Genomic DNA, 22469 nt, shown 5'->3' on the forward strand with positions numbered 1-22469 from the left:
TAGTCCCAGCTACTCGGAGAGGCTGAGGCAGGAGAATGGCGTGAACCTGGGAGGCAGAGCTTGCAGTGAGCCAAGATTGCGCCACTGCACTCCAGCCTGGGCGACAGAGCGATACTCTGTCTCAAAAAAAAAAAAAAAAAAAAAAAAAAAGAACTGAATGCCAATCTCTTCTAATTGCAAAATGAAAAAAAAAAAATCACTGCATAGAGCTCCCTCTAGTGTTGTGACATTAGTGCAATGTAAGCCATTTAATACTCTTGTAAGCTTTACAGGTTTATCCACATTCAATACATTAATATATTAAGCTTTCATTTGGTATTTAATGTTTATTCTCTACCAGACATCATGGTCCTAATTATATGGTATCTTATAATGTGAACAGCTACTATCTTTGAATGTATATTATATCCTAAATAACAGGGCATAGTGTAAACAGCTTCCTTCAACAATGTGCTGCTATCCAATTCACTTCACATTTATTACATGCACAAAGCTAATGAAATGCTAATGAAGTAAACAGTTTAATGTATCTGACAATTGTGTTAACTTCTTTGTTCTCCTTATTTATGAATTTAAGAAAATGGCAATGTGAGGCAATCTGATTCCAACAAAAATGGCCTGAATATGTCAGGCAGGCAACTTTCTAAGAGTATCAACCGAGATAAATTCTAGGATGTACACAGGCATAATTCCTTCAGATGTGAAATGTGATACTGGTTGACCGTGATTACAACACTAATATCATTAACAGGCTAAGTCACTTTTCCTGTCCCATATATTGTCAATAGGTCATGGAAAAAGGATTCCCTGGTAAAGTAAGGTTAGGATATACTGGGTTAAACCAAACTAATGTGCTTTCCTCTCAGAATCTCTGGTATGCTAATGTACATTGTGAATCTCCAGTGCAGGACAGTTTGAAGCTTTGCCCCAACTTACTTGACTATGGAATTACTTTTTCACTCAGAATATCTAATGACATCTAAGGAAGCTAATGTTCAGTAGAACAGAGTTTGGGAAATGATCTAATCCAAACAAAGTTGCACCGGCTCCTTCTCATTGCAAATCTCTACCCTTGAATCGACATCCCTTCTCTGCATTTCCAGTATATCTTTACCATTTGATAAGCCCTGGCTTTGTTCTAAGATCTCGGTGTTCTGGAATCTCAAATGCCCTGTAATCTAGGCTTTTTTTCTTTTTCTTTTTTTTTAAAAGCAAGTGGCTTCACAGTTTATGACATCATACAAGGTATCAATCTCCTTATACTCCAAACAAATCATTTCATTCTTAATGAAATAGGAGATGCTTTCAGTCTTTCACAGACCTTATCTAAGGACTCACAGGGAATGCAGCCTGAAGCCTAGCTGGTAGACAAATAATAGTCTTAAGTTTAGACTTAGCTAAAAAATCAGACTACCTCAATCAGCCCCAATGAAGGTAAAGGCCAAAAGGAAAGCACAATGAGACGCTGGGAAACTTAGCTTGGAAATGCATTTGCAATTATACTGCAGTGTGATGGTACCCAGCCCTAGTGTGAAGTGAGGAAAAGGAGACGAGTGAGTAAGGCACAGAGGCGACAGAGAAAATGGCAGCTTTTTGAATCCTCTCTAGTTGAATCCTCCCAGTACCAGCTTCAGTAATTGGTTAGAACCAGTTTTATTCCTAACAAACATAGAACACCCCAAACTAAATGTGAATGATTAAAAAATCTATTTTGGATTATCTACTCTTCATTATGATTCAGGATAATTAAGAACAGTATGTCTATTTCAGTTAGGGTACATAATACTTCTTTAAACTGCAGAGCGATCTGTTTTCTCAAGTTATTTTGGGCCGGGAGTGGTGGCTCACGCCTGTAATCCCAGCACTTTGGGAGGCCGAGGCGGGCGGATCACGAGGTCAGGAGATCGAGACCATCCTGGCCAACATGGTGAAACCCCGTCTCTACTAAAAACACAAAAAATTAGCCGGGCGTGGTGGCGGGCACCTGTAGTCCCAGCTACTTGGGAGGCTGAGGCAGGAGAATGACGTAAACCCAGGAAGTGGAGCTTGCAGTGAGCCGAGATCACTCCACTGCACTTCAGCCTGGGTGACAGAGCCAGGCTCCATCTCAAAAAAAAAAAAGTTATTTTGATACTTTCTCCCTGAAGCTAAATTTGAGAGCAAATCCCTTCAAAACATGATAACGCATTTTTAGAGACAGAAATGTTGGAATATTAAATAAGTAAAAAACAACCAAGCGAATCAAGGCCTACCTTATTTCATATCATTGAATTTGTAAATTCTCTTAATAAAGCTGCATATATTCACAACTCAGTAATTTAAATTTATAATAGAAATTTATAACCCAACTAAAAGAAATCCATTGCCATATAACTAAAATTATGTAATCATTTATTTATAAAATAACAAAAATTTACGAATAGATCTGTTTATTGTACTCTGAAAAGGGTCTTGGTACATGAAACATTATATACTTTGAAGACAGCATTCAGAACTGTTAAGACAAAAGACAAACTATAATTTTAAACTCAATCTTGATTTAAGGGAAAGGCTATAAATTATTGGCTGAAAAGTATTCAGCATGAACTCAGATTCTATATAAGCATGAAAGAGTACATACAAAAGATGTTGGAGTCCAGTAAGCCCATACCTAAATTAACTATAAAGCTTCAAGGACTTTTTGTTTATTTTTATATACTAGTTTTCTTCTGTGACAAGTTGATTTTATCTCCAAGACTTAAGGCCATTCCCTGTAAAGAAAAATTAAGATATTTATAATTATTTAAACTATGTATAATCAGTAGATTATTCCATATTATTAAGCCCCAATTCAATTCAATGACACCATTATCAACAATAAAATCAAGGACATACCAAACAGACTTACCAAACTTTACTGGTAATTACCTTTTAGTGCTAGATTTTTCAAGCCATCACCAGATTTTTTTTTTTTTTTTTTGAGACGAAGTCTCACTCTGTCACCCAGGTTGGAGTGAAATGGCACGATCTCAGCTCACTGCAACCTCCACCTCCCGGGTTCAAGGGATTCTCCTGCCTCAGCCTCCCGAGTAGCTGGGATTACCGGGTGTGCGCTACCACACCCATCTAATTAGTCACTAGATTTACACCTTGGCTTTCAAAAAATTCTAGAGAACCCATTTCACAAACACCCCATAGGAATTAATCTGGTTTTAGGCAAATATCCCAGAATGAGGGGCCCAAAAGGTGAGAAATTTTAATGAGAAAAGTTATACTTCTATTCAGAGAATATTATTATTGTATGTGTATATGCATCTAATGCTAAAAAGATATTACATATAGAAATAATAAAGTCATAAATTCCTCCCCCCTTTGTCAGTCCAGAGATACTCTTAAAAAAAAAGGAATTGTTACCTGACTCTTTGCACGAATTCTTATATGGCCGGTAACAGCAGCATCTGGTCCCTGGTGAATTGGCTTCTCAATGCTGACATTTGCAAGTGCATCTTCACCAAATATGGAACGAGCATAAAGGTTGGCTGCCATAAAGCCACAGTAACCAGAAAGGGCCTGGAAAAAATTTGTGATAAATTCATTACTTTACCAGATACCTACATAGAGGCAAAAACCAAACAGCATACAGAATAGGTGACTTTTTTTGTTTTTTTTTTTTTGAGACAGAGTCTCACTCTGTTGTCCAGGCTGGAGCTGGAGTACAGTGGCGCAATCTCGGCTCACTGCAACCTCCCTCTCAGGTTCAAGTGATTCTCCTGCCTCAGCCTCTCAAGTAGCTGGGATCACAGGCGTTCTCCACCACACCTGGCTAATTTTTGTAATTTTAGTAGAGACAGGGTTTCACCATGTTGGCCAGGCTGGTCTTGAACTCCTGACCTCAAGTGATCCACCCACCTCGGCCTCCCAAAATGCTGGGACTGCAGGTGTGCGCCACCACACCCGGCCCCATAGGTTATTTGTCACTTAAAACAGTACTTACATGGTGGTGGTTACATAATCTTATGAGTTTGTCAAAACTCAACTATACATGTAAAAAGTGTGAATTTTACTGTGTATTGTACTTCAATAAATCTGACATTAAATAAATAGTTCTTAATCCGATTTGTATTTATATATTCTGTTAACTTGCTTGACTGCCTCCCATATCAGACCTTAAGCGCCATGAAGGAAGAGACTACTTTTGTTGGACTCAGTATATGCTGAATAAACTAATATATAAATTAAAACCTACTTGTTTGGTAGCAGACATTATTTTATTCATAAAATGAATATTATAACATTATAGAAATTTTACACAAAGAAAAAAGTTCCTTAGAGCTCCAGTTTCATTTTTTTCTTTCTAGTTTTTTTCATACATACACAAACATAGCAAAAAGTCATAGTATAACAACGATTCTGTATTTGAGCACATATATTTTAACCAACAACCAGAGCCCATGGAAGAGCTCATGGACATTTTCTAATCCAGTATTACAAATAAAGGATTTTACTTATTTATCTTTTTGAGACAGTTTCACTCTGTCACCCATGCTGGAATGCAGTGGTGCAATCTCAGCTCACTGCAACCTCCACCCCCTGGGGTTCAGGTGATTCTCCTGCCTCAACCTCCCAAGTAGCTGGGATTACAGGAACGTGCCACCACACCTGGGTAATTTTTGTATTTTTAGTAGAGATGGGGTTTCGCCATATTGGCCAGGCTGGTCTCAAACTCCTGACCTCAAGTGATCTGCCCGCCTCGGTCTCCCAAAGTGCTAGGATCACAGGAATGAGCCACCATGCGCAGCATAAACTACTTTAGAATGTGCCTCTAGCTGAATGGGGGAGAAGATTGATAAGAAAACAAAAAAAAATTAATCTGACTATTCAGTTGGGTCACTGCACTAGGAAAAAGTAGGATGGTATATTCCAATAGAAAGAGGTAAGCAGATTCCAACATTCTATGGGATAATGTCTTTTAGATACCCCAGAATGGCACTGCATATTGAATAACGAAAATGTGCTAGAGGAAATACAGGAAGGCCAGGGACCTACTCTACCATTCCATCAGATTTCAGAATTTCCTAGTCAAATTTTACCTTTTCTGGAGTCAGGCATTTCATATTGGTTGACTTTAATATGTGCTGTAAGTAGTCATTTAAATCAATCATATTGGTGTTAACTGTCACCTGTAGAGAGGAAAAAAAGTCAAGGAGAACATAAATCTTACTATGAGAAAGCTGTGAATCACTGGTATGTCATATTACAAACTTGTTCCAACTGTTTAGGTTGGAAAGAGTAGACACCAAGAAACTAAATAACGTCTATAAAATTCAACAAGCTATAGGTTGGTATCAATACTTCCCAATAAAGATAACTTCACAGAGATTCAATATGAAGCATGTAGAATATTTCTTTTTTTTTTTGAGACAGGGTCTCACTCTGTCACCCAGGCTAGAGTGCAGTAGCGTGATTTCAGCTCACTGCAGCTTCAACCTCCCATGTTCAAATGATCCTCCTACCTCAGTCTCCAGAATAGCTGGGACTACAGACATGTGCCACCACACCGGGCTAATTTTTGTATTTTTTGTAGAGATGGAGTTTCACCATTTTGCTCAGGCTGGTCTAGAACTCCTGAGCATGAGCAATCTGCCTGCCTCAGCCTCCCAAAGTGCTGGGATTACAGGCATGAGCTACCATGCCCAGCCTCATATAGAATATTTCTAATAAAAGTCAAGGCTCAAAGGGACAAAGTTCCTCAACAGACCATGAACTTTGTAAAGCCTTTTTCGGGCACTAGATTAAATGGTAAGCTCTTGGTCATACATAAAAGGGATGGAATATTACCTATAATGTCTAAACCTATCAGATTGGCTATAGAACTGCTACTCTAATCAATTTATAACAGCAAATTACCAAACTACTTATATGATTTTTAGTTAAGGCTAATTTGCAAGAACAGATACTGGAAGACTATTTGCTTTTCATGTTAAACACTTTTTAGCGAGATTAATTTTATTAGCAGACTCCTCAACAGCAGGCAAAAGGAAGAAAGATAAAGGAATATGAGAAAATCTCCCAAGGACTAACTTTGTTTTCCCATTCAAATTCGGCCCACATCTGACGGAATTCTGCATCAGTGCAAGTTGCAGGCTGGATATAGTCCATGATGTCGATGTGAATATCACTGAGAACCACACAATTTCTGTCACTTGCTGCTCCAGAGACATCATAAACTGCAATTACATATACAAAAAGATTCGCAATCACTGGGGCAAACTTGAATTTAAAAATTCTTAATATCCAAATATCCAAAGAACTACACTATTAACAATAAGATTGTTTATATAATACTTATTATGTACAGAGCTCTATTCTACATGCTTTACAAATATTACTGGTTTAATACTCCCATCAATTCTATCTGATAGTATTATTATTTTCCATCTTACATATGAGGAAATGAAAGCAGAGAAGTTAAGTAAGTTGTTCCAGATCACACAACTGATAAGTGGCGGGGATAGGATTCGAACTCAGGCACACTTTGCTTTTTGTGGTTAAACAAATAATTCAATTCAGTGAGTACTTACATGCAGTTGCAGCATACTAGGCACTGCAGCGGATATACAAGTAGACGATGTTCCCATAGGAAGGAGGTGCTTAACTAATACTTTTGAATAAATATTGCTGACCCATACTACTTAATGATACAAGATTAGTCATCCCTCAGTATTAATGAGGAATTGCTTCCAGGACCCCCTATGGATACCAAAATCTATAGATGCTCAAGTCCTTGATATTAAATGGCATAGTATTTGCATAACCTATACACATCTTCTCATATATTTTAAATCATCTCTAGCTTACTTACAGTACCTAATACAACATAAATGCTATGTAAATAGTTACACTGTATTGTTCAGGATATAATGACAAGGAAAAAAGTCTATATATGTTCAGTATAGACACAACCATTCATTTTTTTTCTAAAATATTTTCAGTTTGTGGCTGGTTGAATCCATGGATGTGGAACCCATGGATACAGAAGGCTGACTATATTTGCTTCTATGACCATCTCTTCCACAGTAGAGAGTTATAATCTGATTGGAGCCTACATTCCTCTTTCTAGGCTCCTTTTTATTTATTTTTTTTTTTGAGACGGAGTTTCACTCTGTCACCCAGGCTGGAGTGCAGTGGCACGATCTCAGCTCATTGCAACCTCCACCCTCCGGGTTCAAATGATTCTCCTTCCTCAGCCTCCCGAGTAGCTGGGACCACAGGCACCTGCCACCGTGCCTGGCTAATTTTTTGTATTTTTAGTAGAGATGCAGTTTCACCATCTTGGCCAGGCTGGTCTTGAACTCCTGACCTCGTGATCCACCCGCCTCGGCCTCCCAAAGTGCTGGGATTACAGGCGTGAGCCACCGCGCCCGGCCTCTAGGCTCTTTTCTTGACATTCTTCCACTCTTCCAACTTTCAGAGAAAACTGAGGCTGCCAAGAATAAGCTCCTTTAATTTTCAGCCCCACATCTAAAAACAACTATCTCTCGCGGAATTCACTCTCACATCCTTCCCTCTCATACGTATCAGATAAGTACTACCTCATTTCTTCAAGATTAATACTTCCTGCCATCTGTGATTCCTGCTTTGGTCTAGGACCCCACTCCAATCATTATCTTTTTCATCCTTATGTCTTTACTTTCCCATTCTCTACCAACTTTCTTCCCTTATAGTCCTAAATATATTCGAGGTTCTCTTATTTTCAAAAAATAAATCCTCACTCATTCTTGCCTTCTCTTCTTGGTACTGCCCTTTCTTATTCCTATCAAAGCCAAGTTCCTACACTCAGAATAGTCTACACTACCTGTATTTCTTCATATCGTATTTAGTCTTCAACCTACCACCAACGCCCAAGATGTCCCACAAGAAATGTTTTAAAATCACTAATAGCCAAATCCAAAAGACCTCTCTTTCAGACTTTAATAACTAAAGTTATTTTATCTTGTGGAGCTTCAAATACTTTCTGAAGGTTTTTCCTTACTTTTCTAACCACACTTCAGATACCTCTGTAGGCTCTTTCTCCTTTGACCAAGCTTTCAGTGTTGCTGTTTGCTTGGATTCTGTTTTCAAATCTCCCCTCTTTTTAGTCTGTATGCCCTCTCTGGGTGATTTCTTCTATTCCTATGGTTTTTAAACAAATACTTATCTCTAGTTTATTTTTACTCATTTATTTATTTTTGAGACAGAGTCTCACTCTATTGTCTAGGCTGGAGCACAGTGGTGCGATCTCAGCTCACTATAACCTCTGTCTCACGGGTTCAAGCTATTCTCCTGCCTTAGCCTTCTGAGTTAGCTGGGACTACAGGAGTGCACCATTATGCCCAATTAATTTTGTATTTTTAGTAGAGACAGGGTTTCGCTGTGTTGGCCAGGCTGGTCTTCAGAACTCCTGATCTCAGGTTACCTGCCCGCCTCGGTCTCCCAAAGTGCTGAGATTACAAGTGTGAGCCACCGCACCCGGCCTATCTCTAGTTTAGACCTCTTGTTTGTGTCCCAGACTCACATTGAACTGTCCTTGAATATCTTTAGACACTTTAATACCAAACCTGCTCAAGATTTAACCTATTACGTCTCTCTAAAGTTTGTTCTTCTCTCCTGTATTTCCTGTTATGGTGATGACATAAACAACCCAATAAACCTAATCTGGAAATCTGAGGGTTACTCTAGCCACTTCCTCTTCAATCATTAACCATATCCTTAACATTATATTCATCCTTCTCTCCATTCCACTACTGTGTTGGCTCAAGTCCTCCATCATCTCTCACTTGGGCTTCTATAATAGTCTACTAGTTAATCTTCCTGCCTCTTCCAATCAACCTTCTATAGTACTGTCGCAAAAAGATATAATGCTATAAATCATTCATTTGTAATTGCTCAATGTTTCCTCTCTCCACAGATAAAGTCTGAAATCCTCAGCATGACAAGTAAAATATGGCTTCCACTAACCTTCCTAACTTCATTTTTTTCCTGCCATTATCCTCCAACCCATTCTGAACTCCAAGTGTATCAAATCATTTGCATTTGTTCTAACTGCATCCCTGTCTATCTGTAGTCTTCTACTGAGCACTTGCTCCTCCGTGAAGCCTTTTCTAACCTTTTCTCCCAATCCTCCACCACTCTGAGAACTGACCAAATCCCTTTATGGATTCCTACCTTACTTAGTACAGGTTTACTTATTTTTTTTTTCACAGCACTTACCATTACATACTGCACATATTTATTTTATATATCTGTTTTCCCTTACTCAACCATAATCTATCATTTGTTCCTCACCATGGTAGCCCTATCCTTATGACAGAAATTCCAACAAAATAAGCTTACTGACTCAATGACTCTATGCAAGCTAAGCCCTAGGTCTGAGATACCCTTGTGCACTTAGCAACAAATGACTCAGGTAAAATATTATCCTTTGATAACATACCATCTTCTTTTATAAAGCCTTCCACACTGTTAGCATTTTTTTTTTCCTAACCTCAAAGCATATGGTATATAAACCATCCTGTAACACACTGGACTACAATTACATATTGCCTTAGCTAGCTCCTCCTTTTGCCTGACAGTTTCTTGAGGACAGTGCCCCTATCTGGTTCATTTCTGTACATCCAGAACATAGTTCAGTGCCTGGTACCATAGAGAGTACCTCATAAATTATGAATAAATGGATTTAGATCCTCTCCTCATACAATGTCCCCAGCTACTCATTACAGAAATTCTTCAGTAAAAATATTCAAACATTACATGCCATAAAACAGCACCTTACCTATATTACCAAAAATTATTCCATTTTCTGTTGATGCTACTTTGACGTTAGCTTTAATATTTGCGAAGTCATGAGGAGCAAGAGTCAAAGGAGACGGCTTTTCCACAAGTTTCAGATCACCTGAAAGAAAGAGTTTGGATATGGTTAAAAATATACACACACACACACACACACACACACACACACACTAACCATAAAAACTTAAATGTATGCAGCTTAAAAGTTTCTAGGAAAATAAGGAATATGACGAATATGAGAAGAGTATGAATCAAATATAATGAGGACAAAATAAAGAAACCACTTAACCATCCTTATTATTCACCATCAATACGCATATTTTCTTTTAAAAGGTAATAGGCATCTCGGAATAATTCCATATTTAATTTGTGGGAAGGGAGGATACTTTGAGCCTAGCATTTATTTATTTATTTTGAGATAGGGTCTTGTTTTGTTACCTAGGTTGGAGTGCAACTGCATGATCATAGCTCACTACAGCCCTGATATTCCAGGCTCAAGCGATCCTCCTACCTCAACCTCCCGAGTCGCTGGGACTACAGGAGTGGCCCACCACACCTGGCTAATTTTCTTGATTTTTTGTAGAGACTGGGGTCATTTTATTTCAATGAATGAATGCAAACTTCTCAAAAAGTTTAAGTCTTAAACTATATACTTCATTATGAAGATAAAACAATCTGCAAAAAGACTTGTAAATGCTTAAGAAACATGGTTTTTTATACAGCCATCAAGCTATGCTGAGGACAACAGGGCAAAAGTATGTTTTCCCCTTGATATCTTGAAGTTCCTTAACTCTTGCATAAGCCATATGAAATTTGATAGGGGTACTGCACTGTTCCCATATACAATTTATATTTTCCAACTTCAAAACCAGATGTGGAAGTAAGCAGTCTGACTCATGTGTCTTTAACTAAGAAAAAAAAATGCATCTCATATTGCTAAATGTAATATGATTTATTACTTTGGTGGTATCTAACAGTTATGCATTCAGAAAATACTTAGTTCTGTAATGAGGCAATTAGAAATTAACTAAGTGAGCTACCTGGTCAATCTGTGACTTAAACAGCTCATATTCTACCTAGAAATACTGACATTTGCTAGATTAAGCTTATTAAATGAATCCATCTGAATGTGCCAAGAGCATAAAAAGTCAGTATGACAGAGGTTCAGGAAACTGGAGTTTAAGGAAACTAAGTGATAAATGAAAAACTAAGCCTTGATTCAAAATATCAGAAAAGGTTCAAGAGAGAATTTTTATACTGAAACCTGTGCACCTCCCTTAATTTGTCATAAAGATCTACTATGTGACAATCTCTTTCCTCAATGGTAAGTTTCCTCACCTAGTGTAGCTAATTCTAACGTGCAATTCTGCAAAGTATCACTGGTTTGGTTCACAACAAGTACATCCAGGACAATATCATATTGGTTGACATGAACGTAAGCTTCTGCATATACAGGATCTGAGAAACCTGTCAATTGGGTGACCTGTCAAAACAAAAACAAAGACATAATCAAATGACAGATGCAATTTCACCAAACATATCCTAGCCAAATGATTAAGTCTGGTAGGTTATTAACAGAGTTGCTTAGAAGTCATTTTGAGATAGGTAAAATGAAATTGTTCTGTAATGCAGAAATGGAAATTGAAACCAGAATATTAGAAATAACAGGTCCTAAAGTTTAAGACATCTATTTGTTTTTAAGCTCAATAACTCAGTATAAGGTATTTTATATGTTGATTTTTGAGCTTATAAGTTCAGTAGATTTAGCAAATACATTAAACATTATCCCAATTTAGCCAACTAAATAAATTTGGATACACTTTCATTTAAATCCCTCAGTAAGTATCTAAACTCACTACTTGATCTATGAAACTCAGGATCCAAATAAAATCCAAATCATGTGATAGCCCTTGCTCCATAAACTGAGGAACTAAACAGATTATATAGTAAGAAATGATTGTAATGCCACAAAGATAAAATTACAAATGCCCTCCCACTCCAAATTTAAACACACCCAAAGCATAGCACTTTAAAAAGGTAATATTGTCACCAAAAGCATAGGCAATAAAAGAAAAAATAGATTAAACATCAAAATTAAACACTTTCGTGCACCAAATATTATCAACAGAATGAAAAGGCAACCCACAGAATGGAAGAAAATATTTGCAAATCATGTATCCGATAAGGGGGTTAGTATCCAGAATATTAAGAACTCCTAAAATTCGAACAAAAAAACCAAACAACCCAATTTAAAAATAGGCACAGGACTTGAACAAACATTTCTCCAAAGAAAATATACAAATGGCCAATAAGCACGTGAAAAGACACTCAACATCACTAATCATTAGGAAAATGCAAATCAAAACCACAATGAGATACCACTTCACATACCCATTAAGATGGCTATCATCAAAAAAACAAAACAAGTGTTGGCAAGGATATGGAGAAATTGGAACTCTTGTGCACTGCTGGTAAGAATGTAAAATAGTGTAGTTACCATGAAAAACATCATGGAGGTTCCTCAAAAAATTAAAAGTACAATTACCATATGATCCAGCAATTCTGCTTCTAGATATATACCCAAAAGAACTAAAAGCAGGGACTTGAACAGATATTTGTACATCTGTGTTAACAACAGCATTCTTCACAGTAACCAAAAGGCAGAAGCAATCCACATATCCAGGGATGCATATATGGATAAATAAAATGTGGCATATACTTACAATGTAATATTATTCAGCCTTAATAAGGAAGGAAATTCTGATACATGCTATAACATGAATGAATCTTGAAGACATTATACTGAGTGAAATATGCCAGTCGCAAAAGGAAAAATACTGTATTGTTCCACTTCTATGAGGTACTTAAAATAGTCAAAATCACAGAGACACAAAGTAGAATGGTGGCTAGGGGTAAGTAGGGGTTGAGGGGAAGTAGGAATGAGGAGTTATTGTTTAACGGACATAGTTTCAGCTTTGCAAGATGAAAACAGTCCTGGAGATGGCTGCATAACAATGTGAATTTAAGTAATGCCACAGAACTGTACACTTACAAATGGGTTAAAATGGCAAATCTTTTGCAACTTTAACTATAATTCAAAAAAACTAAAAAAATTTTATAAATGTAATATTATTGATATCAATTCCCAGTTTTAAGGGAGAGAAATTGTTTTAGTAATTCAAATTCTGCTACTGACCTTATCTTAAACAAAAGCAATGTAAGACTATTCACTCAGTCTAATAGATGAGGGATCACTGATTCTTAAATTCTTAAATTAAATTCTTAAATTCTTAAAATTCTTAAATTCTTAAACTTATTTAAGAGAGTAGAATCATTTTCCTAATAAAATTCTATATGGAACTCAATATATTAAGAATATAAAAGTAGAACTGCTCTGTTTAAAGTAGCAGAGAATAAGAGAAGGTGAGATCAAGGTGTGGGAAGAGGCCAGGGCTGTTGCCTGTTCAGCTTCCCTTTAAAAACCTCAGCTAAACTTTAAGGATCCCCTTCCCTCAACTTCTGTTTATTGGTCTATGATTCCAAACACAACTGGATCGAGTTAAACCATCTGATGGACTTACAGTACTATCACTATCACATATAGTAGTAAGGTACTTCATCAGCATTTTTTCTTTTTTTTTTGGAGATGGAGTCTTGCTCTGTAGCCCAGGCTGGAGTACAGTGGCACAATCTCGGCTCACTGCAAGCTCTGCCTCCCAGGTTCAGGCCATTCTCCTGCCTCAGCCTCCCGAGTAGCTGGGACTACAGGCACCCGCCACCACGCCCGGCTCAGTTTTTGTATTTTTAGTAGAAACGGGGTTTCACCATGTTAGCCAGGATGGTCTCGATCTCCTGACCTCATGATCCGCCCGCCTCGGCCTCCCAAAGTGCTAGGATTACAGGCGTGAGCCACCGCGCCCGGCTAGTACTTCATCAGCTTCTGAGTTTCAACTGGGGTTTAATGGACCTATCACAGTGACTTGATAAAATAGGTATCTTTCTTTTAAAAATAGCAGCACTAACAACTTCTTTAAGGAGTCAATTTAAATAATTTGGAGTCTATCAGACATTTTGTTACCTTGTTAAGTTTAGATGCTAGGGGATCTGCTGCCTCCTTCCTCTGTGTGTTACCCATTGCTGCCAGCAAACTCAGCTGAAACTGATCTTCCTTGCAGTTCATTTCATTCTTAGCAGTTAGTTGCATGAAGGAAATGGGGTCATCAGGCTGTACTGTCACATTCCTCTTTTCAGATTCTTTCTGTGTTGAGAATATAACAAAGTCTCTCTTTAATATGAAAAGATAGTTTTTTAGAGGCCTTTGACAGAGACAGCCCTCACATATGAAGACTGAAAAATCAACAAAACAAGAAAACCCACAAAGCACTTTTTTTTTTTCCTGAGACAGGCTCTTACTCTGTTGCCCAGGCTGGAGTGCAGTGGTATGATCACAGCTCACTGCAGCCTCGAACTCTTAGATTCAAAGGATCCTTCCTCCTCAGCCTTCCAAGTAGCTGGAATGATAGGCACACACCACCATACCTGGCTAATTTTCTCATTTTTTTTGTTGAGACAGGGGCTTGCTATGTTGCCCACGCTGGTCTCAAACACCTGGCCCCAAGGAGTCCTCCTGCCTCAGCCTCCCAAAGTGCTGGAATTACAGGCGTGAGCCACTGCACAAAGAGACACAAAACACTTTTGTTGCCTCATCATATATACCTTACCTTTTGGGATAATTTCTCTTCTTCTAGTTTAGCAGATAACATGTGAGAAAGGGACTGTCTGCATTCCTTATTGAAAATGTCATTCATTAAAGGTGAACATTCAGACAAGACCTTGAGGCACAGGGAAATTCGATCCACATCATCATCAGTAATTGGCTTCTTAGGAAGAGAGGATTTTCCCAAATGCAGGATAGTAGCCATGAGCAACATAGCCTCAGCAACAAAAGACTAAAAAAGTAGAGAAATGGGTTACTGATATTGTCATGATTCTCAGATTGCAATCATGTCACTTCATTATAACTCACAATCTAAATTTTCACTTCACCTGAATAAGATTTCAAATTCTTTGGATTTTATGTCCATGTCTGTTTTTGCATTCTTCTCCTTCCTTTCTACTCTTAACTGCCACTCTCTAAGACCTGCATTAATCCTCAATTAGAGACAGCAGAGGCTTTTTAACTGTTTTCCCTTGCACCAGTCCTTCCCTGTAACCACTTCACATGCTGATGCTGTCCTTTTTAATCCCAACTACAGAAAAGTTAAAAGAATGATACACTTTACCAATTGTTAACATTTTGCCACATTTGCTTACCTATTCTATATATGTACACTTATTTTTTTTGGCTGACATGTGAAAAAGTCTTCACCTCATAAATACTTCAGCATTCATCTCCTAAGAGTCAGAACAGTTTCCTACAAACCACAATTTCATTTCCTCACCTGAAAAATTAAACAATCCCAAAATATAGCTTCTATACTCTGAATTCAGATAAATCTCCCTAAATTGTCTTAAAATGTTTTTGTTTTATTTTTTAAATCCAGGATCAGCTTCATGCATTTTATCCCTCTTAATCTAGACCAGTTCTCTGCCTTTTTGTTTTTAATCACACTAACTTTTTTAAACAACTGAGGCCAGTTATTTTATAGACTATCCCACACTTTTGATTAGAATACCAGATAGGTAATGTTTTGTATTTCACACTGTATTGCATCAAAAGGTACCTAAAGTTAGGCTGTCCAATTATTGTGCTGCTAAGTGTGATCACCTGATGCTGCTGTCTTAATTTTTATACTGCATCAATCATTTCACTCCCTATGTAAACACCTTTAATGAATGTTAGCCTTCATACTAAAGTCCATATTACTTAGCCTGCTATTCAAAGTCTTCCACAAGTGATTGCAACTTAATTTTTTAGTCTCATGTAGCATTATCCTAACACATATGCTCTAAGCCCTTGCCAAATTGCCTTTGGCTGAGTACTGATCTGCACACATGCATGAAAAACTACTGGAGGCCTGGGAAAAACCAGCAGAAGAGTAAGTATATATCCCCCAAGCTTGGATACTGTCTCCAGAAGGAGAGGAAAGAGAGGAGGGGACAGAAAAAAAAAAATCTGAGGAAATGACTGAAAATTTCTCAAACTGATGGAGATATAAACCTGCAAACCCAACAAGCTCAATGAACCACAAGTACAGCAAACATGAAGAAAACCACACTAAGGCATACCCTAATCAAATTAATGAAACCCAGTGAAAAGGAGAAAATCTAAAACCAGTGGAAGAAATACACACACACACACACACACACACTCTCCACCCAGGGAGAAAACCACACTAAGGCATACCCTAATCAAATTAATGAAACCCAGTGAAAAGGAGAAAATCTAAAACCAGTGGAAGAAATACACACACACACACACACACACACACACACACACCTCCACCCAGGAGAAAACCACACTAAGGCATACCCTAATCAAATTAATGAAACCAGTGAAAAGGAGAAAATCTAAAACCAGTGGAATACACACACACACACACACACACACACACACACACACACACACTCCACCCAGGGAGATAAGAATGACAGTAGACTTCTCACCAAAAAGCCAGAAGACAATAGTGCTTTACCTTTACACTACTGGAAAAAAAAAAAAAAAAAAAACAGAAGACTTAGAATCCTATACCCACAAAGGTAACTTTCGAAAGTGTACAAAAAATAGGCTTTTTCTAGACAAAAACTGGAACAATCTGTTGCTAACAAATCTGCACTATAAGAAAAGTTAAAGCAAATTCTTTAGGCAAAAGATATATGATACCAGAAACTTAGTCCTACACAAAGAAATGAAGAGTGTTAGAAATGGCATAAATGAAGGAGTGCCAGTGAGATCATAAGCAACCAAACTTCCTTCTTGTACCAAACAGTGCAAACATTATTAACTCGGTATGTTACAAGAAACTGGCTCTTTTAAGCAGATATCAGTAAACACTCCCAACTTCCAGAAGTGACGCAACCAGGAGAGGAAAGCAAATTCAACTCTTGAGATAAAAAAATGTTGGAGGCTTTTAAAAAGCATAAAGATTACACTGTGACTAGACGTGAATAAATAAATGCCCACAAAAGAGTTACAAAATAAATTATTGCTCATAAATCAAATCAATTAAGGGATAATATACCTTGTAAATTATCTGGCTTTCATTTATGACTTTTCTTATAATGGAATTAAAACAAAAACAAAAAAAACCTGGCCAGGCACAGTGGCTCATGCCTGTAATCCCAGCACTTTGGGAGGCCGAGGTGGGCGGATCATATGAGGTCAGGAGTTCGAGACCAGCCTGGTCGACATGGTGAAACCCCAGTCTCTACTAAAAATAAAAAAAAAAATTAGACAGGCGTGGTGGCAGGCGCCTGTAGTCCCAGTTACGTGGGAGGCTGAGCCAGGAGAATCGCTTGAACCCAGGAGGCAGAGGGTGCAGTGAGCTGAGATCATGCCACTGCACTCTGGCCTGGGCAACAAGAGCGAGACTCCGTCTAAAAAAAATTTTTTTTTTAGATCAAGCTGTTAACTCCAAAAACGAAGGAAATATGAGTGATATGAGTGAAACTGTCTCAGTTTAGAAACCTGCTGTATAGATAACCAACATAATACAAAGCTGAAGGAATCAAAAGGAGCTCCATTTATACAGGCCCAATTTGAATGTCAGAAATTGCTGTGGTAGGACATTGTAACCAACCCTGCCCTACTACCACAAATGTTCTGTGGATTCTGTTTCTTAAATAATAAAGAGTTGAAACTACTTGATCAGTGGCTGCAGAATGGATGTTGTCTTAGCAGGCATGAAAACATTCATTTCTTTCTACATCTCCATCAGAGCTCTTGGGTGACCAGCTAAATTGTCAATGAACAGTAATATTTTAAAAGGAGTCTTTTATTTCTGAGCAGTAGGTCTCAATGGTGAGCTTAAAATACTTAGTAAACCATCCCGTAAAGAGGATGTGCTGACATCCAGGCTTTGTTGTTCCACTGACAGAGCACAGACAGAGTTGATTAAGCATAATTCTTAAGAGTCCTAGGATTTTCAAAATGGGAAATAAGCAATGGCTTCAACTTAAGTCACTGGTTGTATTAGCCCTTACCAAAAGAGTCAGCCTATCCTTTGAAGCTTTGAAGCCAGGCACTGACTTCTCCTCTCTAGCTACAAAAGTCTTAGATGGCATCTTCTTCCAACATAAGGTTGTTTAGTCCACACTGAAAATCTGTTGTTTAGTGTGGTCACCTTCACCAATGATCTTGGCTAGATCTTCCAGATAACTTGCTACAGCTTCTCCATTAGGACTTCCTACTTCATGTCAAACTTTTACATTATGAAGACAGGCTTATCTCCTTAAACCTCATGAACCAACCTCTGCTAGCTTCAAACTCTTCTTCTGAAGCTTCCTCACCTCTCTCGGCCTTCATGGCATTGAAGAGAGTTAAGGTCTTAGTCTGGATTAAGCTTTTGGCTTAAGGGAATCTTGTGGCTGGTTTTATCTTCTATCCAGACTACTCAGACTTTCTATCAGCAATAAAGCTATTTCACTTTCTTTCTTCTTCTTCTTTTTTTTTTTTTTTTTTCCTTGAGACGGAGTCTTGTTCTGTTTCCCAGGCTGGAGTGCAGTGGCATGATGTCAGCTCACTGCAACCTCTGCCTCCCATGTTCAAGCAATTCTCCTGCCTCGGCCTCCCAAGTAGCTGGGAGTACAGGCGCCTGCCACCACACCTGGCTAATTTTTGTATTTTTAGTAGAGACAGGGTTTCACCACATTGGCCAGGCTGGTCTTGAACTCCTGACCTCGTGGTCCGCCTGCCTCGGGCCTCCCAAAGTGCTGAGATTATAGGTGTGAGTCACCACGCTTGGCAGCTGTTTCACTTTCTTATCATTCATGTGTTTACTGGAGTAGCACTTTTAATTTCCTTTAAGAGCATTTCCTTTGCATGCATAACTTGGCTACCTACTTGGCAAAAGCAGCCTAGCTTTTGGCTTAGCTCAGCTTTTGACATGCCTTCTTTACTAAGTTTAATTATTTCTCACTTTTGATTTAAAGTGAAAGACATGTGACTCTTCCTTTCACTTAGAAGCCATTGTAGGATTATTAACCAGCCTAATTTCAATATTGTGGTATCTCAGGGAATAGAATAGGGAGGCCCAAGGAGGAAAGAGACGGGGTAACAGCCAGTTGGTGGAGCAGTCGGAACACACACAACAATTATTGATTACGTTTACTGTTTTATATGGGAATGGTTCCTGGCATCCCAAAACAACTATGATAGTAACATTAAAGATCACTGATCACAGATCACCATAATAGATGTAATAATAATGAAAAAGTCTGAAATATTGTGAGAATTACCAAAATATAACATAGATATGAAGTGAGCATATGCTTATTTGGAAAAATGGTGCCAACAGACTTGCTCAACTCAGGGTTCCCAAAAACCTTCATTTGTTAAAAAAAAAAAAAAGCAGTATGTACAAAGTACAATAAAATGAAGTATGCCTGTAAATGCTATGTAAATAATTGTTACACTGTATTGTTTTCAAATTTCTATTATTTTTTACTGTTTATTGTTTTTTAAAAAAGATACTTTCAATCCATAGTTGGTTGCATCTGCAGGTGCAGAAGCTGTGAATATGGAGGACCAACTGCATACCATTGTAAATGGGTGTTCAGTTAGAACGGTCAGAAGCTACAATGCAGGTATGAACTACAGATGAGAATAACTTAAGAGACATTCTGGGATAAAACAGACAATGACCAAATGGATGCAGATGCTGGAGAGAAGGACATTTCCTTCACTGGTCCTGAACTAATCCCAGCAAACTGAGATGACTTCATAAATCCTTTCTCTTCCACTGGAATTATCACATGACATTGTTATTTTATTACTTTGTCAATTTTAATTTTTTTAAAGCCCAAACAGAAGAGGAGGATACTTTATCAATTTTAGAGTAATATATTACTGTGTCCACTTCTGCTATTAAATCATAAACTCTTTCATGATAGAAACGTAGCATTAATTTTTGAGTCCCTCACTGTTCAATTCATATAGTAGGCACTCAATGTTTAATTGTTGGGTAAATGTAAAATAAATGAACTTACATTTTGCTTTTTCTTCTCCTGAACCAAAGCTACATAGCGCAATGCAATCTTGGTCAGAGTTGTGGCAAGGGAGGCAGCAACAAAGAAATCTCCATCCAGAAGGAATCCTCTCAAGGGAGGTCTGCAAAGCAACCAAGGAAATCAAACCCACCAACTTGTTAAGCAGCATGCAGCTTCTGTATAAATGATTGATATAGGCCTATTAAACACTCTTATTACCATCCTTCAGTGATAAGGATATCTCAGCTAACTAACTCCTTAGCTCCCAGAAGAAAGAAGGAAAAAGAAAAATAATACATGACTTTAAAACTTATCTTTGGCCAGGTGCAGTGGCTCACACCTGTAATCCCAGCACTTTGGGAGGCCGAGGTGGCGGATTACCTGAGGTCAGGAGTTCGAGGACAGCCTGGCCAACATGGTGAAACCCCATCTCTACCAAAAATACAAAAATTAGCTGGGTATGGTGGCACACACCTGTAATTCCAGCTACTCAGGAGACTGAGGCAGGAAAATTGCTTGAGCCCAGGAGACAGGTTGCAGTGAGCCATGATTGCGCCACTGCACTCCAGCCTGGCCGACAGAGCAAGACTGTCTCAAAAAAAAAAAAAAAAAAAAGAAAAAAAAAGAAAACTTATCTTTGAATGACACAAAAGCCAACAGAATATGGAAAGATAAAATATTTAATTAGGGGCATATGTAATTGCAGCTAATGAAGTACATTCAAATTCCAGCTTACCTATTTATTTATTGGGTAAGCCTCAAATTCTTCTTCCATAAAATGGAGATAATATATTCTATCTCAAAGGTTTATTGTCAAGACTATATGAGACAAACTACTTAGCACAATGCCTAGCACTTAGTGGGTATCCAATAAAATTTTAGGCATAGATTTCACCATCTTCACCATTAAAATTTACTTAATAGAAAAATGCACAATTTTATTCCATCATTTAGAAATTGAAAAATCTTCAAAATGTTTTCAGATGCTAATAAACAACAAAACTCAAATATCTTCAGTTACCCCCAATTAGCATTTTCTGAGTAAAAATAATTTGAGTTTAAACAGAACAGTTATTTCCATAAAAACACTGGAAGGGACAGAGGATTAAAACCATCAATACAATTCCTAGGGGGAAGAACTTAAACATCTTCCGCTTCTCAAGTACCTTAAATGGCAAAGATTTTCATTTTGGTTGCAAAAGCAAGAGAAAAGAAATCATTTGACTGTTTTACATACAAGAGTAATAATACAAGTAGTACAGCTGGCAGGGTATATGTGCCATAAATTACCTGTCTTCCTCTTTCTTGGTGGGTCTAGAACTGCTAAGGGCACTCTGAGTTGCATAGGTACCCATTTCAGTAACCAATTTCTGAACTGGCCCTACAGTTATTTCTTCTTCAGGTTTTAATTCACCAGCTTCTTTCTTTATTTCTGACTCTACAATTGGGATCTAAAAGTCAATTGGAAACATCATTTTAGTAATAGTATCAACAGCAAGCAAAATTATATTTAAATATTTGATTGTTTCTCTAAAAAACGCATTACCCTAATGGGATTTTTGGAACTGGGAACTCCGCTTTCAATTTATTTCCTTCCCAGGATAATGTAGTAGGTACAATAGGGGCTTCAGAGATGGATATTCCAGGGTTTGAATTCTCACTCTGCCACTTACTACTTTGGACCTCAGTTTCTTAATCTGTTAAGTGGAAATCTTAATTCTTTCCACACATTTTACCTAATAGAAAAATGTATTGGACAGTGTCTAACACAAAGTAGATGGTCATTAAGCCATATTCCTCTTCTTCATTCCTTTCCTTGAAATTTTAACCAAAACAGTACTCATCCTTCTAAAATGAAATAAATCTGACTTATTTGTATATAATAACTTCATCAACTAACTTTTAAATTAACTGAATGGCTATTATGTATTTATTACTCAATACCAGTCCATTATCTAATGTAAGAGCACTAGGAGTATTTAATCATTATCCTATTTTAATTTATTTTATAGGTGAAAAAAACTGATGTCAAGTTAGGTCGAGGACCTCCAGCTAACTGTCGACAGAATAATGACTAGAACTAATTGTCAGGTCTCCTGATAATTAGTCCACTATTCTTTCTATTCTACCATAAGGTTGTTAGGATGAAGAATACTGTCCGTTTTACTACATAAATATTCTAAAGTCAGACTTACTCTAAGGCATTCTTCCTTCAGAATACAGGCTAAAGCAGAATTTTACAAACTGCTTCTTATTTTTTTTTTTTTAATAAACACAGAACATTTTGTTCAAACAAAATCTAACCCAGAAGTGTAAATAATGTAAGCAAATCACTACAAAAAGTCAGATTTTCCTGAAGGAAAAATTACCATATAAAGTAACATTTACTAAAGTAAAACATACCTCTCCAAGGGACCTGCGGATCTCAGTCATCACACTCTGAATGTCTTCCTTGGTACTACAGTATTCTCCCAGGATCCATAATGCTCCTCGGTAAATCCTAGCACAATACAAGA

The 22469-nt window shown here is 37.6% G+C and overlaps 1 protein-coding gene across 2 annotated transcripts in view; it reads right to left on the minus strand.

The window, feature by feature from the left end:
* Positions 1–2370: 2370 nt before the first annotated feature.
* The window catches only part of COPB1 (coatomer protein complex subunit beta 1), a 43010-nt gene continuing 22911 nt past the window's right edge, over positions 2371–22469 (minus strand). For both annotated transcript variants that reach the window (XM_003254974.4, XM_003254975.4), the window contains exons 12-22: positions 22357–22453; positions 21244–21404; positions 19954–20074; positions 14529–14756; positions 13886–14065; positions 11146–11290; positions 9791–9910; positions 6061–6206; positions 5070–5159; positions 3394–3549; positions 2371–2750 (exon numbers count right to left, since the gene is read on the minus strand). In XM_003254974.4, the coding sequence (XP_003255022.1) occupies positions 2691–2750; positions 3394–3549; positions 5070–5159; positions 6061–6206; positions 9791–9910; positions 11146–11290; positions 13886–14065; positions 14529–14756; positions 19954–20074; positions 21244–21404; positions 22357–22453 (1504 nt within the window). In that variant the 3' untranslated portion in view covers positions 2371–2690. The remainder of the gene's footprint in view (positions 2751–3393; positions 3550–5069; positions 5160–6060; positions 6207–9790; positions 9911–11145; positions 11291–13885; positions 14066–14528; positions 14757–19953; positions 20075–21243; positions 21405–22356; positions 22454–22469) is intronic.

Source organism: Nomascus leucogenys, chromosome 15 (assembly GCF_006542625.1).
Source record: "Nomascus leucogenys isolate Asia chromosome 15, Asia_NLE_v1, whole genome shotgun sequence".
Lineage (NCBI taxonomy): Eukaryota > Metazoa > Chordata > Mammalia > Primates > Hylobatidae > Nomascus > Nomascus leucogenys.